Source organism: Rattus norvegicus, chromosome 17 (genome assembly GCF_021556685.1).
Source record: "Rattus norvegicus strain SHRSP/BbbUtx chromosome 17, alternate assembly SHRSP_T2T, whole genome shotgun sequence".
Taxonomy (NCBI): Eukaryota; Metazoa; Chordata; class Mammalia; order Rodentia; family Muridae; genus Rattus; species Rattus norvegicus.
Window position 1 is genome coordinate 41512814 of NC_141550.1, and position 17187 is coordinate 41530000.

At 41.2% G+C, this 17187-nt stretch overlaps 3 protein-coding genes across 3 annotated transcripts; 2 read left to right on the forward strand and 1 right to left on the reverse strand.

Annotated features, from left to right (window-relative positions):
• The first annotated feature begins 2606 nt into the window (after positions 1 to 2606).
• Positions 2607 to 3104, forward strand: Hist1h2ah (histone cluster 1 H2A family member H). The gene is given in 1 exon segment (NM_001315492.1): positions 2607 to 3104. A coding segment is annotated over 1 exon segment (393 nt). The 5' UTR covers positions 2607 to 2649; the 3' UTR covers positions 3043 to 3104.
• Positions 3105 to 3890: 786 nt separating this feature from the next.
• LOC148000145 (histone H3) lies at positions 3891 to 4719 on the forward strand. Its single transcript, XM_087591842.1, has one exon. The coding sequence runs from the start codon at positions 3923 to 3925 to the stop codon at positions 4331 to 4333; it is 411 nt and encodes a 136-aa protein (XP_087447968.1). The 5' UTR covers positions 3891 to 3922; the 3' UTR covers positions 4334 to 4719.
• Positions 4720 to 9175: 4456 nt separating this feature from the next.
• Positions 9176 to 10665, reverse strand: H1f2 (H1.2 linker histone, cluster member). Its single transcript, NM_001408767.1, is given in 1 exon segment — positions 9176 to 10665. A coding segment is annotated over 1 exon segment (639 nt). The 5' UTR covers positions 10624 to 10665; the 3' UTR covers positions 9176 to 9984.
• Between the last annotated feature and the right edge of the window lie 6522 nt (positions 10666 to 17187).

Here is a 17187-nt window from a genome sequence, read left to right on the forward strand (position 1 = left end):
GAGCTTGCCTTTGTGTGGAACACAGGACTTAAAGCATGCTCTGCAAGCCTTCGTTCCCACTCACCTCATCCCCAACAGTGCTGGTTCCTTTGTCTTTATTTTTATTCCTGTTTTTGGTCTTTTTGCTTGCTTGTTTTATGTTTTTATCTTGGTTTTGGTTTTTTTGCTTTGTTTTGTTCTACGACAAATTTTATGTTAGTGAATGCAGGTGACAGGTTTTTCACTGTAATGTCCTTAAAATATGTTACCTGCCCATTAGTTAAAGTATTTGAGACTACCAGTAATTTGAAATCCTGACAGTGTTTTAATTCATGAAAGTACTTCTCTATGTACTTCTGAGAACACCTTATTGGGAATATTAAGAGGTGGGATTTGTAGACTCAGTGATAAGCATATGATAGTTTGTCTCCCTTCGATTCCCTAGCCACCTTCCAGAATGACTATTTTCATTCACCAAAATTATCATCTTTTTTTTTTCCCAGAAGGTGTGTACTGTTAATCTTCTAATTTTTTTCCACTGGGAAACTGTAAATGGCAACATAGTCTCACCACTGGAATTCAAAAACAAGACATTACTATTATTTCATCTGTCATGATTTCATGATTCATATCTCCTATTTTTCTTCTCCATTGATTGAAATAATCCAGGCCTTAAAAATAATTCATAGCAATGCTTCAAGGGATTTTTTTTTTAATAAGATCCCTCTTAGTCACTGGAAGATACAACCTCCAAAAAGAGCTCAATTTTGATAAATCTGTCCTATAAACCGAAGCAAGGACTGTTTATGAGAGAAAGAACTGTTACCACTAGACATTGTTATCTTTTATTTGTTTAATACACTGGAGCACCTATGTAATAATCTTTTCTTTGACTGACGTACATTGCTAAGTCTAGATGAAAACACCACAGAGCCACCTCACCTCAGTGACCCTGGATTTGGGCATAGAATCAGAATTCAGTGGTTTACAAGATCTTTCTTGTGATGCTTCTGCACTGCTCATGTATCTATGTTGTTCTCTCCTCATTCTTTCATACCCTTATGCCATAGAACAAGTTATCTGACGTTGAGTCATGAGACTTATTCCTTCCCTTCCACTCAGCATCTGGCTAAGAACAAGGAGTAGAAGGGAAGGTAACAGGGAATTTAGGAAACGGTTAAGATACTTTGTTATGTCAAGTGAAAAAAAAAAAAAAAAGACAAGAATATGATAAGAATAGCTAGACAGATGGGCTAAGTTTCCAGTAGGAGGTGAGTCCTTAGTCTCATTCTCTAAGGAAAGCTGTACTGGCTGGTTTTGTGTGTCAACTTGACACAAGCTGAAGTTATCACAGAGAAAGCACCCTCAGTTGAGGAAATGCCTCCATAAGACCCAGCTGTAAGGTATGTTCTCAATTAGTGAGCAAAGGGGGTGGTGTCCCTGGGTTGGTAGTCCTCGGTTCTATAGGAGAGCAAGCTGAGCAAAGTAAGGGAAGCAAGCCTCATGGCCTCTGCATCAGCTCTTGCTTCCTGCCCTGTGTGAGTTCCAGTCCTGACTTTTTTGGTGATGAACAGCAATGTGAATGTGTAAGCGGAAAAAACCCTTTCCTTTCCAACTTGATTTTAGGTCATGATGCTTTGTGCAGGAATAGAAACCCTAAGACGCAGTCCTTGGTTTTCTCCTTGAATATACATGTTTCATCTGTTTTCTCCAGTCACCATGACATCAGTGCTTTTCAGTGCACAGACTTCAGGATCTCTCGGGCCTCATACATTGCAGGCTTTCCTGGGTCAGTCATGGGACATGCTCTCCTTCTCCTCAGGCTCTATTTTCCAGGCAGTTTAAGGATAATTCAGCCATAATAAAGAAGTATTTGCATGCTTTTACTTTGAGATTTGAGATTTGTAGAGCTATAAGGAAGCCTGGCGTAGAACCTCAAAATATGTACTAAACCCGTTATGAGGAGCCCACCAAAGACAGTGTATAGCCAATTTAAATGATTTCTTCCTGGTGTTGAGAACCACATCCTGGCATCGCTCTGCCGCTAGAGGGAGCATTTGTTGTTTGTGAGAGTAGTTCAACAGAAGCTTAGTTAGCTGGGCAATCCTGACCTCTGGCTCATAAAATAGAAATTTGGCAATATCCTATGAGATACTACATCAAGATCAAATTCTAATTAAACCTTAGCAGGACGACAAGGTGGAGGAAGCTCCGCACGGTCTTTGCTTGTCACAAAACCACGATTATAAACCCGGAAAAAAGGCCAGTGCCTCAACAAGTCAGAACTCAGAAACGAGATTTTAATACCAAGAACTTGATGGAAAAAAAAATTCATTTACTTATGTGTATTTAAGTAAAAGCAGGAAAAGAGTCAAAAAAGATCTCAACTATTAATCATGGGAACCAGAGTTTAAATCACAGAACCCGAACTTTTATTTTTTAAAGTAAAATTTAAAATAAAAAACGACTCGATAAGGGAAGGGGGAAAAAAAAAAAAAAGAGTACGCCTTATGCAAATGAGGGATTTCAAGTACTATTTTCTATTGGGTGCTACTATTAACCAATGAGAGAAGCACAGACAGAATACCTTCCGTTAGTATAAATATTCGTCGTTCGCCTACAGCTTCACTGTCTTTTTTCTTCCTTCACTTACTTAGCTAACTCCCAATTATGTCTGGACGCGGCAAACAAGGCGGTAAGGCTCGCGCCAAGGCCAAGACCCGCTCCTCCCGGGCCGGCCTGCAGTTCCCCGTGGGCCGCGTGCACCGTTTGCTTCGCAAAGGCAACTACGCGGAGAGGGTGGGCGCCGGCGCCCCGGTGTACCTGGCGGCTGTGCTGGAGTACCTGACGGCCGAGATCCTGGAGCTGGCGGGCAACGCGGCGAGGGACAACAAGAAGACACGCATCATCCCGCGCCACCTACAGCTGGCCATTCGGAACGATGAGGAACTCAACAAGCTGCTGGGCCGTGTGACCATCGCCCAGGGCGGCGTTCTGCCCAACATCCAAGCGGTGCTGCTGCCCAAGAAGACTGAGAGCCACCACAAGGCCAAGGGCAAATAAGCTGTTAATTGTCACAGCCCACAGGAAGGTTCTCCAAAACAAAGGCTCTTTTCAGAGCCACCCACATTTTTCCATAAAATGGGCTGCCACTGCATTGCGAAATGTATGAAGTTAGGGACCACTACTTTTCAACTTAATGTGACTTTTAAGATGTATATTGCTCCCTGTAATAAGAATTTGCGACTTTTTAGTAGTTTTAGCCGTTACATGTGTAAGGGATTTTCAGAAACCATGACAGTTATACATGATTACCTCTTAGTGTCACAATCCAGGTTTATTGTACACGTCTTATCTCAATTGTCTAAAGCACAATGATACTAATTACCTAACGTCAAGGCACACTCCATTTCAATGATCCCGTCTTGGTTTTCACTATCATGACTTGCCTTTTTGTGAGAAGCGATTTCAGGCTCTAAAGATTTGGTTTTGGAAGTGTTGACCTGTGTTCTCATTTAAACTAGCTCTGGCCAAGCCCACGAAAGCTGTTTAGATAAAATTTATCTGAATTGAGGTTTTTTTTGTTTGTTCTTTTTTTTTTTTTTTTTGGTTTTGTTTGGGGTTTTTTTTTTTTTTTTAATTTTTTTTTTTTTTTTTTTTTAGGCTTCAGCCAATTTGGTGTACAGATGCTCATTTGTCCGCAGTTTTGCAGACTACAGTGTGTAAGTGGAAACAAAGATGGAGGAGCGGCGAGGTGGAGAGCTCTTGCCTGTTCTGAAAGCATAGGTTAATCAGGACTTGGAAGCAAAGGCGGACCAATCCCAACAAAGCGCGGGCTCCTTTGAATGTTCTCCGGTCCAATAGCGAACAGTCTGATTGTATAAAAGATGGACAGCTCCTCACAAAACCTTGTAGTGTCAACTCTCTTCCTATTGCTAAAGAAATGGCTCGTACTAAGCAGACCGCTCGCAAGTCCACCGGCGGCAAAGCCCCGCGCAAGCAGCTCGCCACCAAGGCTGCCCGCAAGAGCGCCCCGGCCACCGGCGGCGTGAAGAAGCCCCACCGCTACCGTCCCGGCACCGTTGCTCTGCGCGAGATCCGGCGCTACCAGAAGTCCACCGAGCTGCTGATCCGCAAGCTGCCGTTCCAGCGCCTGGTGCGCGAAATCGCGCAGGACTTCAAGACCGACCTTCGCTTCCAGAGCTCGGCGGTCATGGCCCTTCAGGAGGCCAGCGAGGCCTACCTTGTGGGTCTGTTTGAGGACACCAATCTGTGCGCCATCCATGCCAAGCGTGTGACCATCATGCCCAAGGACATCCAGCTGGCCCGCCGCATTCGTGGCGAGAGGGCTTAAATGATTCTATTCCTTCATTTTCAAAAGGCTCTTTTAAGAGCCACCTAAAATTTCATGTAAAGTTGCTGTTTGCTCTGCCATAGTGTACACATGTATTTCTATAGTAGACCAGTTACATATCTAAGCTACTATGTGTGTATGTGTGTATACATATGTATAGTACATAGTTTTCATGAGTTAAATTTTGCAACAAAAGCTTATACTTTTAACATTCCTTAAATATAGGTCTCCATGATTAACAGCAATATAGAGATTTCTTTAGTCTCACTTTCTAATGTTCCTAACTGCTGTCTAATACTCATGGTAAGACTGTAGCGTTTCCTATACACTCTTAAGTTTCCTTTTTCATTTAATAAAATTGATCTTACTTTTCTGATAGTGTAAAAGTGTCCGTTTTAAAACATATTTGAAGTCGTGTTCAAAGGATTGCCCATATTTGAATACTCTACAGTTTATCTCTCCCGTGTGAATTAAAAGTCTTAGGCTAGCTTCTGGTTCTACCTCAGACTTTATTTTTTTATTCACTATATCCTGGAGCTGAGAGGTTTTAGTCGTGTCTTTTGGGTTTTTAATGAACAAATAGAAAGTTTAAAATGTATGATCATATAGTTTTGTGGAAAATTATTCCTGTGTAAAAGGTGATACAAATCCACAGAAACTAAATGAATCTGTAATGTTACCAAGCCTCCATTAAAAGGGAAGAAATAATAACATACACCCCCATGTGATATGCCAAGAGTGTGTTAGAAAATAAATGTATATACCAGCTACTATATTCTTGGCTTGCTACAAATTAGTGCACAGGAAATACTAACTCTCAATGTCACTACCTAAATCCCTACTCTCTTCCAAAGGCCTCTAATGGATTCCTGAATATCTGGCTTCTCATCTCTAGCTGGGATTTCAAACACAAAGAAAGCTATTGTGTGGAAGGATAGTCTTGTAAGGAAAAGAGAATGTTGGTTGTGTTGGCATGAGGTTCTCTAGCCAAAAATCAGAATAAATTTTCCTTATGGAAGAATCTCCATTTCTACAACTGGAAAAGGATGGATCCCTACCACTCTGGATGTGGAGATGGCATTGGCATGAGGCCTTACTCGGAAAACAAGGCTGTCACCACAGTTTGAACTTCTGTCAAACCTAGTTTGCACCAACTATGTCATCTTTTGAAGGTTGAACCACAGTTTGCTGGGCTACCACAATTCATTCATTCTACGTTCCTCAGCCTAACTTTATCTGTGAGTTCTGTTCTGTGAACTCTGAACTTATAAAATGTTTTTTTTTTTTTCTCCTGTGCATCTTACTTTTATCAGTTCATGGGTCATGAGTTACTCAAGAGTAAAGGAAGAGTCCTTGCTGAAATTTTCATACACATAATCAAGCTGAGAAAAGTATGTGTCTTTTCACATCAATTTTTTAGGCTCAAGATTAATGGCTACTCTGACCTAAGCTGGTCATTTGTGCTGTGAGGGGGAGAGAAAAAAGTAAAGACCTTAAAAAAAAAAAAAAAAAAAAGAGGAAATGTGATGTTGCATCTAAAAACTGTGAGTGGGTCAGAATTTTTAGCTCTCAAACAATTAAAAGGTATTTCGTATATAAGTACAGATAGAGACTGAAGATATAGCTCATTTGCCTGGCATACACAAGGCCCTTAGTTTTACGTCTAGTACTAAAAGTGAAGGGAAAGTATAAAAGAAAAGAAAATCTAAAAAATATGTTTATGCAACATTTCCTATATCCAGATCAACTTTAAAAATCCAAATTCAATAAATTGAAACACAAATGAAAATTAGGAAATCAATAATCTTTCCTTGGGGTGATTCTTCCCATGTCTAACTCTTAGAGTGCTGAAATCAAACAAATGTGTAGAACAGAAAACACCTGAAGGAGCACTGCAGTGGATACTTGGCACAGTGTCATTGCTTTGGGCTTTGTTGTCACCATTTCATTATTGTTGTCATTGTTATTGATTTACTGGTGATGAAACTCAAGCAGTCTCCACTGAGCCACATGTCCATATCCTCGGTCTTACTTTAAAGACTATTTGTGTTTTTATTTGAAATGAGATGTTTGTTGGCTGGGTGGTTATTTTCTTTTGGTTGTTGTCGTTTGTATGAGTTTGTTCTTGTTTTGTTTTGACAGTCTCTCTACATAGCACTGGCTGCCTTGGAACTTTCTACGTACACCAGGCTGACCTTGAACTCTCAAAGATACCCCTGTGTCCTTCTCCAAAGTGCTGGGCTTAAAGGGCACCATGCTTAACAAGTTTGGGGTTTTTTTTTTTTCTCTGACAAGATTGCTCAGTATTTCAGTTGTGGTCTACAACCCAAGATCCTCCTACTTTAGCTTCCTAAGTGTTGGCTTTACACACATGCCACCACACCCTGCATCACAATTAAATCTCCTGGTTGTTACAACTTGATTCAATTCTGGTCAGTGAGGTCTTTCCAGTAACAAGAATTCATTTCACATGGCTCCGGGAGGAAATGAGAAACTGAGAAGGGAGGGATGAGAATATGAAGTCCTGCCCATCTTCTATCTATGCCCTTCCCTGCAATTTTGCTCAGTTCTACTTTTCTTGCTCAACAGATTTGGGTTCTCCTTTCTGGTGGCTCAGAAAACAAGCCCAAGTCACCTGACATTAGGTGGCTGACTACTGCTCCTATAACTCTGTTCTATCTTTAAATTTTTAATTAATGTATTTTTTATTATAGGCCCTACCTAGTTTAGAACCCACTAGACCAGGCTCACCAAGAACTCACAGAGAGTTCAACAATCAGACATTCTCTCTTCATAATTTCAGTATATGATTTATTAACATATACTTTCAAACACAACCATCAAAAAACAAAGATATACAGAAAAGGTTATTCTAAAGTTGTATTTATCTATGTTGTCTCAACAGCCACAGATGGCTAACTGAACATTAGAAATACTATGTATTCTGGACTGAGATGCACTAAAAGTATAAAATACACATATCACAAAGATGTATTATAAGAGACCAAAAAACGTAGACTATTACTCATTTTATATCCATTTTACATTGAAGGACAATACTTTGGATATAGTGGACTTAAAATGGGTTTTACCGGGGCTGGGGATTTAGCTCAGTGGTAGAGCGCTTACCTAGGAAGCGCAAGGCCCTGGGTTCGGTCCCCAGCTCTGAAAAAAAAAAAAATGGGTTTTACCTGTTTCTTTTTATCCTTATGAATACTTTGTTTAGATTTTAAAGTTAGATATGTGCCTATATAGGATCTCGCCTTATGTATCAATGGACAGATCTGTTCTAAAATTCTAAATTCAGTTGTGCAGAGATTGCTTCAATAATGTGGTTTTAATGTCCACTTTTGTGGGATGTTCCTAAAGAAATCAAATTTCCTAAAGTATTATTGCCAACAACAATAAAGATGCCCCTAGGGTTAAATATATCGGGACATATTTGAAGGCTTTTTTTTTTTTTTTTTTTTAGCATAAGAAAACTCCACAAATTTACTTTAACACAATCTCATTAAGAATACCAAAAAGCTTTTCTCTGAGTGATGGAACATGTCTTAGTTTGGATTTTGTTGCTGTGAACAGACACCATGACCAATGCAAGTCTTACAAATGACATTTAATTGGAGCTGGCTTATAGGTTCAGAGGTTCAGTCCATTATCATCAAGGAGGGAAGGAACATGGCAGTATCTAGGAAGGCATGGTACAGGAGGAGCTGAGAGTTCTACATCTTCAGCCACAGAGAGCCAGGAACAGACTGTGCATTCTCAGGCAGCTAGGAGTAGGGTCTCCAAGCCCTTCCCTCCAGTGACACATTTCCTCCAACAAGATCACACCTTCTAATAGTAATTCTACACTCCCTGGGCCAAGCATACGCAAACTATCACAGGACACTAGACAATATCTTCAAATATATATGAAACCCACAAAGGAAATGACGGCCGCTGGGTGTGGTAGCAAGGACATGAAAACCCAGCTACTGGAGGCAGAGGCAGAGGTCCCAAGTTTCAGACCTGACTGGTTGAGAGAATGAGACCTTTTCACAAAATAAGTTAAAACAAGAGTCTCAGAGACACATTTCAGTGGTAGAACAACTGCTGACACGTTCAGTCTTCTTAACAACTAACTACTAATTAAAATACAGAAGGAATGCCGTGAAAGATACTGAGAATAGGCCTGGCAGTGGTTTCAGCTAATCTTCCAAGACAGCAAAGACTACAAAGAGAAACCCTCTCTCAGAGATGGGGAGGTGGGGTAGGGATGGGCTAGTATGACAGCAACAAAAAGAACAAGGGTTGTGAGAGGAATTAGGGGTCATATCTCCGCTTTAAGTTATTGTAAATTATCAGTTTACCGAACAATATTTGAATCCTTGCTATGTGTCAAGTACCACATTGAAGATGGCACTGAGTCTAATTTTACCTTAGAAACTACCAAAAGACACAAACTTGAGGTATAGGTTATCAAAGAACTTGGGAAACATAAAATATAAAAGCCGGGAAGAATCGAGGCAGAGTTCACAGATGGTCCTGAGGGCATGGAGTTGGGAAGACGGGTCTTTTGGGCTTTGCACTAAAATAGCTGTTCATTTAAGCTGACTCAAAAACACAAAACAGATTTTCCCTTCTGATCTCCTGGATTCCCCAGGTTAAACACTTAAGGACACCGAAACACTGGATCCAGTGAGTAACACTCTTCTGTAGGTCTCCAAAAAGGAACGCTTAACACGCTCACTATAGGGAAAACCAGAAATATGATCCAGGCTGCAACAAACAGCAACCTCAATCTCCCTATTGAGGAGAAAGACTGCAGGTATAAAAGAATGAATACAAAATGACAGCGAATAAAAACTAAAGGTTTTTTATTATAAGCACACAGCCAATGTATTAACTGAACAAAGCATTACCAAAAAACCTCAGTATTTATGTGAGGTCGATCTTTAGTGATGACATACGTCTACCTTAAGCCCTTCGGGAAACTGAGGCAATGTTAATCTACAGTTGTCTTGAGTCAACATGAGGCAAAACAAGTAATCCGTAATGGTAATAAACTTTAAAAAGAAAAAAAAATGGCTGACCAAGGTTGTGACGCAGTTCAATCCATCACTCCATCGCTGTAGCAAACAAACTGTTAAGTACAAGAAACAATCATTCAGCCCCAGATCAGACTTAACTGAGGTCAGTCGTCCAGGTAGCTGCCCCCTCATATGTCTTGGCGCCAGCATCGGACTTCCTCCCACACTTCAAGGCTAACACCCACAGGAGACGCTGAGCCCAGAGGGTAAGTCCGGAACGCGTTTTTCCACAGGAAGCGCAAAGTTCGGAATGACGCCCAACCAAACTGAATGAAGTCCCAGGTGGAAGTGAGCCAACAGAGGAAGGGCGGAACTTCCAAATCACCTTACAGTCCAATACGGGCTAGCGCCAGGGGTTGCTTTCTGCTGTTGACAGCCTTGGGGAGGGTGCAACACGTAACACTTCTGAGCTGCCCAGGGCAAACGTCGCGAAGTGGGAAAAGTAACCCCACCAAACACGCGGAGCGATGCCTGGGTGGAGTCCAAGGCAGACCTGCTTCGTTAATTATCAAAGTGTCACAGCTCTTAAGTGGATGTGGTGGCTCTGAAAAGAGCCTTTTGGATTGTAAAGGAGGCAGCTTACTTCTTCTTGGCTGCAACCTTCTTGGCCTTAGCAACCTTGGGCTTGGCAGCCTTAGGCTTTACTGCCTTAGACGCGCTCTTGACCTTCTTGGCCTTGGTAACCTTGGCTTTCTTCGGGCTCTTGGCTACTTTCTTGGTCACAGCAGCCGCGGCAGGCTTCTTGGCTTTCTTAGGGGTCTTCTTGGCAGCCTTTTTGGGTGTGGCAGCACCAGTCGCTTTCTTGGGCTTCTTGGCTGCGCCTGCAGGCTTCTTCGCCTTAGCCGCAGCGGCCTTCTTAGCTTTGGGCTTGGCCTCGCCAGAAGCTGCCTTCTTGTTGAGTTTAAAAGAGCCGGAGGCGCCGGTGCCCTTGGTCTGCACCAGGATGCCCTTGCTCACCAGGCTCTTCAGCCCGAGTTTGATGCGGCTGTTGTTCTTCTCCACATCGTAACCGGCCGCCGCCAGCGCCTTCTTGAGCGCAGCCAGGGACACGCCGCTGCGCTCCTTGGAGGCAGCCACGGCCTTAGTGATGAGCTCGGACACCGGGGGTCCGGACGCCTTCCGGCGCATCCCTGCAGGCTTCTTGGCAGCCTTCTTCTTGGCCGGCGCCTTTTCCGCAGGGGGCGCGGCAGCAGGGGCAGCAGGAGCAGTTTCCGACATGATGAGCCTCTGGAAGTCAGGAACTAATGGCAATACGCCGGTGGAGTAGCGCGGGCCCGGCCGCTGTATATATAGAGCGCAGGCGCGCGCTGATTGGTGCTCCGGCAGCCTTCCTGGCTGGCAAGCTCCGAGCAGCCGCGCTGCGCCCAACTTGTGTTTGTTACACTTCACAAAAAGGAGAAAATATTAAAATGTCTTGCACCAAATCTCTCGAGTTTGGTCGGTAAGGGATCCGAGAAGCCCCAGGCTTTAGAATACGTGTTTATTTTTAACTCATCCCTAAAGACAACGAGCCTAGGAGTCCCTAATTCCCCCAACTCCAAAGGAAGTCCCGGGCAGATAGAGACCACTTTCTGTTTTTCTTCTAAATTACCTGGTCGCTCCTTTGCCCTTGGAAGTTCTTCTTCTCAGGGATTATAGACTACATGATTGCCTTAATTTAAGAACAAAAATGAAACGATTTCCGCCTAAATTTTCACGATTATTCTGTTTCTTCGCAAGGGAAGTAACACAAGTCCTTGGTGACTTCTGAGTACAGACCCACCACAACCATGGACTAGGACTGGGATTTCCAGTATAAAACAGTTGCGGCAAGTTGAAGGGTTCATAGGCCTTGGGAGTGTATCATGTGGTTGGGGGCTTAGGACTTAAAGATCTGATTTAAAGACACTGACTTTAAAATGCTTTTCATTGTTGGGGGCGGGGCAACCTTTTCACTTCTGTGAAGGGAAACACTGGGCTGTATTTTTAAAGTCGCTGGTTCCCCTCTGAGTTTTGCAAAGTAGGGGTGAGGGTCTCGCTTTAAAGAATAAAGATAATAAAAAAAGAAAGGACCCCCCCCTCCTAAAGTCTGCATGAGCCCTCCTTGCCCAAAGTGGCAATTAGAGTCTTTGAAAGATCTGTTTTTTAAAGCAATGAGCAAGTATTTGCTTATTCTGCTGCAATACAGATATAAATTCCAGTGTATGGAAATTCTAATCTAGAAAATACTTTGTCTTGATACAGGAGGACCTTCTGGACTGGAGACTAGATGGTGCACCTGTAAGTAAAGCCAGTGGCTTTACTAAAGGTCACTTTTGACTTAGATTTGACCAAGCTAAAGAAATAGAAATTTTGAAATAGAAAATGTAGCAAATTTTAACAGAAAGAGACAAGTACAAATCACTGTGTCATCAGTAGTGGACAGCTGTCTGTCACCTCTTCTCAGTTCCTCCGAATGTGCAATCTCTATTCTAGTCAAGTTTGCTTTGTTAGCTTAAGGTTTTCAGCTTCATATTTCAGCCTTAGGCTCCAGTAATTACAACATGGCCGTGTTGTGGTTAGAGAAAATACAAGGTAAACTCTCTGCTAGTATAATTAATATGTAGGGACAAAGGAAGTTCCCCTAATTTTATCAGAAATCTCTGTTCAAGTCTATGTCTACATGAAAACATGTGGTGAGGTTGTCAGCGCTAAATGTGTGGTGAAGTCATAGGTTATACAGATTGAGTTCAGGGATGTTTGTGAAAGAAAGCATATTTTCTAAAACCATAATAATATTACGTTTAGCACTCGCAAACAATATATCCTAGGCTGTGTCCCCTGGGTATTAACAGCCTAATGGGATTAGAGATGGATGAATTGCTAGCAGTAGAACCACTTCAAGAGTTGCCTTCCTGTGTGGACTTTGAAATGGGAATCGCAAGGCATCATTCAAAGTACACAACTGAAGCACCTTTAGCATGCCAATATGGTTGAGTAAAAGAAATAAGAACATGTCACCTTGCTCTGGTCACATGGGAAATGAATGAATACTGTCCTCATCTTTGAGCTGTCCATCTCCCCCAGGAAAATTTGCTCGCCTTTCCCGTCATGGTAAATTGTTGAATAATTTTTAAATCCTAGATTTGTTCATTTGAGTCTTGCGATTCATTTACTTATTATAGCCTTTCAAGCCGAATCAGTCAAATCATAGCTCTTTAATGCAATTAATTAATAAATAAAGTTTACCTGGTGTTGATGCAAATCAATTGCTTGCAATAGAAAAGATAACCATGAAAAGTTATATTTGTATTGTACAATAGTAAATTATATCTCTAATTTTTCAATCTTCATTCAGTGCTCACTCCTTCTCTGAGTAAATACACCCTTTATCTTCTTATATTCTTTGAACTAAATTGTCATTCAGCTTGCTTATTCAGAAATGAGCTCAATCATTCTTCCATATATATATATATAAATATATATGAGCTTACCATATATAGTATTTATATATGAGTCATACTTTTAATAGTTCAGAAATTTTGTGCTGATGCTTGATTAGTCAGACTGTCCAAAGGCCATCCAATGGAAATCTTCAGATGTCACCCTCTAAAATGGAAACTATACACTGTGGAACGTCGACTTTAAAGCAACCTGAGACTTAATAAGTGTCCATTGGAGTCTGAGATTTTAAAGTAAGTTGAATAAGTCGTAGGCAAGAAAACTTCTATTCATATGTGCTCTGAGCAAAAGTTTAGACTAGGCATCTGACCTTTAGATTCAATATCACTGGATAACCATCAATGAAATGAGGGCACTGATGAAATGTTGTGAGGATGTCATTTGATCTTGTATGTGTGTATCGTGAAGATTGCAGGTAGATAAGGTTTTGCCATGCCATATCTTCAAGCTGTGTTGCCGTAGTGGACAGAATTGAATATGTAGAGAAAGTGCAGAAGGAGCCAGAGACAGAAAAGTTTAACAGCAAGATATACTCATAGGAGGCTCACAGTGTTTAGGACAAGTTGAAGGGACAGGGCTTCCACCTTTTCTTTTCCATTTCCTCCCTCCAGTGTGCCAGATTGTGCTGGAGCTGCTTTTCGAGGTTACTAGTATAGATTCTAACTTGGGGTGATCGAAACCTGTGTTTTTCTGACTCATTAAGAGATGATGCTGAAAGCCGTAACTACATTAATTAAGTGATAACTTGTCCATTGTGATACAGATAATGTTGGCACCACATTAAAAATATTAAAAAATATACAAGCGATGTCAGGAGGTTTATAGCCTTCTAGTGTGTTGGCTCACCTCACAAATAATTTCTACAAATAACATTGAGCAGTGTTTCTCTATTTTCCCAGTCTCTCTGGGCAGATGTCCAACAGTCAGAAGATTGAACATTTGCTACAATGTTTCCCCCATTGATACCTGAGTCCATGAAGGGCCAAGACCTCTTGCATTTTTATGCCCCAGTGCACAGGCAAATGCAATGGGGAAACCGACATACAGCATAACGGTAAGGCATAAAGAAGAGGCACAATGCAAATAGAGAATTACAAAAAGAGACACAGTGCAAAACTGTCCCTGGACACTGGACTTTAGAATTACCAGCAGAGCACTGGGATACACCTCTTTTTATTCCCCTCCCACCTTATTTTCAAAAGACTTTAAAACATTTTTACAGTCCTGACAATATACACTTAAGATTACAATGAAGGCACAAAAGGAAGACATAAGTTAGATAATCACCCTTGATCATAGCCAAGGAATCATCTCCCACATGGTTGTTTTGTAGGAAATATATAGCTAAATGTCTTAAGACATTATTTTGTCATCCCAGACCACAAACATGCTGTGGATGCATTGCGCCAGACACCCCCTAAGCATTCATTTTAGCATTTAGCACCTGCAGTGAACACAAACAGCAATCAACCAAGGGGAGAATCTCTTCTCAGGGAGGAGCCTACAAAGACAGACACAGACAAACATTTCAGGGCAAGATCTCTTGATGGGAAAACAAAAGGCTGAAAGGAGAAGAATAAGAGGCTAAGGTATGGCTAAACCTTTTCCTTAAGTAATTAGTGATGCATCTGTGAAATTGTAAGTAAGAGACCTGCTTAAGCCCAGGGGTAGGGAGCCAGGAGAGTCAAACATTCAAGACAGAGTTCAAGGCCAACCTGGGCTGTGTGAAACCAATCTCAAAAAGAAACAAAAAAGGAGAATAGCTTAGAACAGGGGTCTTCAAACTGTTAAATGTGAATCCCTTTTCTACTCCAATAATCTAGTAAGTCCTCTGAAAATCTTTTAAAATACTAAATCTGTTGTGTGGACCATTTAAGTATTGAAGACAGGTATTAAATTAATCAGATAATTGATAACCATGATTTGTTTAATAATCTTTTAACATATAAACTTAATTAAATGCATTTATAATTATATGCTATTCATATGTAAGCTATATATGCTACACTACAAATTTCTATCTCATGGAAAAAGAAACCATATGACATCAGATGGGAAGTTCTTATGGTTTTTTTCCCAGTCAGAAGGCCATACCACACTGATCCCAAACATGTACGGCTGTGTGGGGGTGGAGACTACAACTTACTGGTGATGACAGTGATGGAGTGACTTAGCTTTGAAGCAAGCAGACTTGGTTTTAATTCCAACACCTCCATTCATGTGCTAGGGACGATGCCTGAACTGAGAAACAACTTACACTCCACCGATAGCGAGGACTAAGGAACATGTGTTTCCCTTTAAGCTTTGGGGTGCCATTCACTGCTCATTTAACAGTAATTCCACTAGACCCCCTAAGATGTGAGAACCATCTGCTGTGGGCATGATTCTGAGAAAAGCTGTCCCTTCTTTACTTTGAAGAGATTGGTGAGAATAGATCAAGTCTGACAGATGGATGAGAGTACACCAAGACCAGTCAGCTGTTTCCCCCTTTCTGGTTACTTGTACTTCTCAGATGCATCCCAAAGGCCCAAGAACCCAGGAGTTACCCTAATAAGAGGAGATGTTGCTGGGCTGTCACAAATGGGAAGGAGGAGAGTGTGTGTGTGTGTGTGTGTGTGTGTGTGTGTGTGTGTGTGTGTTCCTGCATGCCTGCACACCTGTGTGCATTTGCACAAGTGTAAACAAATGTGGTTATGCATTGGAGAACCAGTAGATGAGTAAATGATGCAAGTCTATGACTCTGCACATAAGGATCTGTCCCAACAGTCATTCAGAACCCCATTCCATGTCCACTTTTCGAGCCTGTGAAGAACCTCATATAACCCCTCTGTCCTGCTTCCTCCCTTCCAGGCAGGTCATACTTCTAATGGCAAGAGGGTATTGCTGGGTAATTCATAAGAAAGACCATGATGTTTCTTACCCTACATGCACTCCCACATTAATCTCAATCTGCTTACATTAAACAGAACTTCTGATGTGACCAAATTCTTATTAACTTAACTGACCTAAGGTTTGTAGCAGTCAAATATATGAAGTATACTTTTCATGACTACTAGGAGTAGTTGTGTTTTCTTTATAGTTTTAAAAAACAAAGCAACATTGTCTATTTCTCAAGGGCTTGTCTACCCCGACTCATAGATGGATTAGCTGAGTTGATTTCAGCTTTGCAGTTTTCCAGCTGCTTTGCCTCAGATGAGTTAATTAACCTGCCTATGCTTCCGTTTCATCATTTGAAAGATGCCAATAATAAACCTCATACTTTATAGGTTGTCATGGGATTTGTGAATCAATGCATATTTATGATGTACAACATATTTCGGGTGAATATACAAGAAATTAATTTATGATATTGTTCATAAACACCTGTGTACAAACTAGTGCCCATCCCTGACTGTGCTGAAATGAGTGTCATTAAGGCTCATAAACAGCTAAGTGAATACTAGTCAACATAGGCCTTTTCAGCACTGTGGTCATCCCAGTAAGCAGTATCCTGTCTAATGCTATCACTACAGTCCCAGCCTTAGCATTTCAGCAAAGGTAAACTGAAAACTCAGACTTCTCCAGCACAGAGCACTAGTCTTAACAGTTCATGCCTCCAGCACCAGATACACTTGAACTAGGCATAAACTGTGGAACTGAAGCCATGAGAGGTGCCATACCCCTTTAATGCTAGCAGTCAGGAAACAGAGACAACCATCTCACTGATCTCTGTGAGTTTCAGGCCAACATGTTTGACATAGTGAGTCCAGGCCAGCCAATACTTACATGGAGATTTTCTCAAAACATAGATAGATAGATAGATAGATAGATAGATAGATAGATAGATAGATAGATCGATCGATCGATCTAGGTGTGATGATTCATGTATGTAATCCCAGGACTCTGGAGACTATGGCAAGAGGACACTCCAAAATTGGAGAACAGTTTGGATACCATAATGAACTGGACCATCAATTGAACCAAGCTTGACCAAGATAAGACTTTTAAATTTCTATATATAAACTACACAAAGCAAAAACACATCCCTACCAATTAACTACTTACTACTCTATTTAATTTAAGATAAATGAATACATGAAATAATGAATATATGGAAATGTGAAGTTTTGTGTCTTCTAGGAGTCACAGCCATTTACAACACGTGGTGCTGTTTGCCTTAATAGACACTAGATGGCAGTCCAAACCAAGAATGCTACCATAGCATTAATCTTTGGCTATGCTCATATTTTTCTATCCCTTTCAGACCGGTTATTAAGACCGTTTTTCAAATAATCATTATGACCAACTGGAACTTCATGATATGCAGTCTCTCCATTGTCAGGAAACATGGGAAGAAGAAATTAAGTGAACTGGACTCACTGA

What these genes read in the sequence shown, in the direction of transcription:
- LOC148000145 (XM_087591842.1), top strand. Translation starts at nt 3,923, where the DNA reads ATGGCTCGTACTAAGCAGACCGCTCGCAAGTCCACCGGCGGCAAAGCC.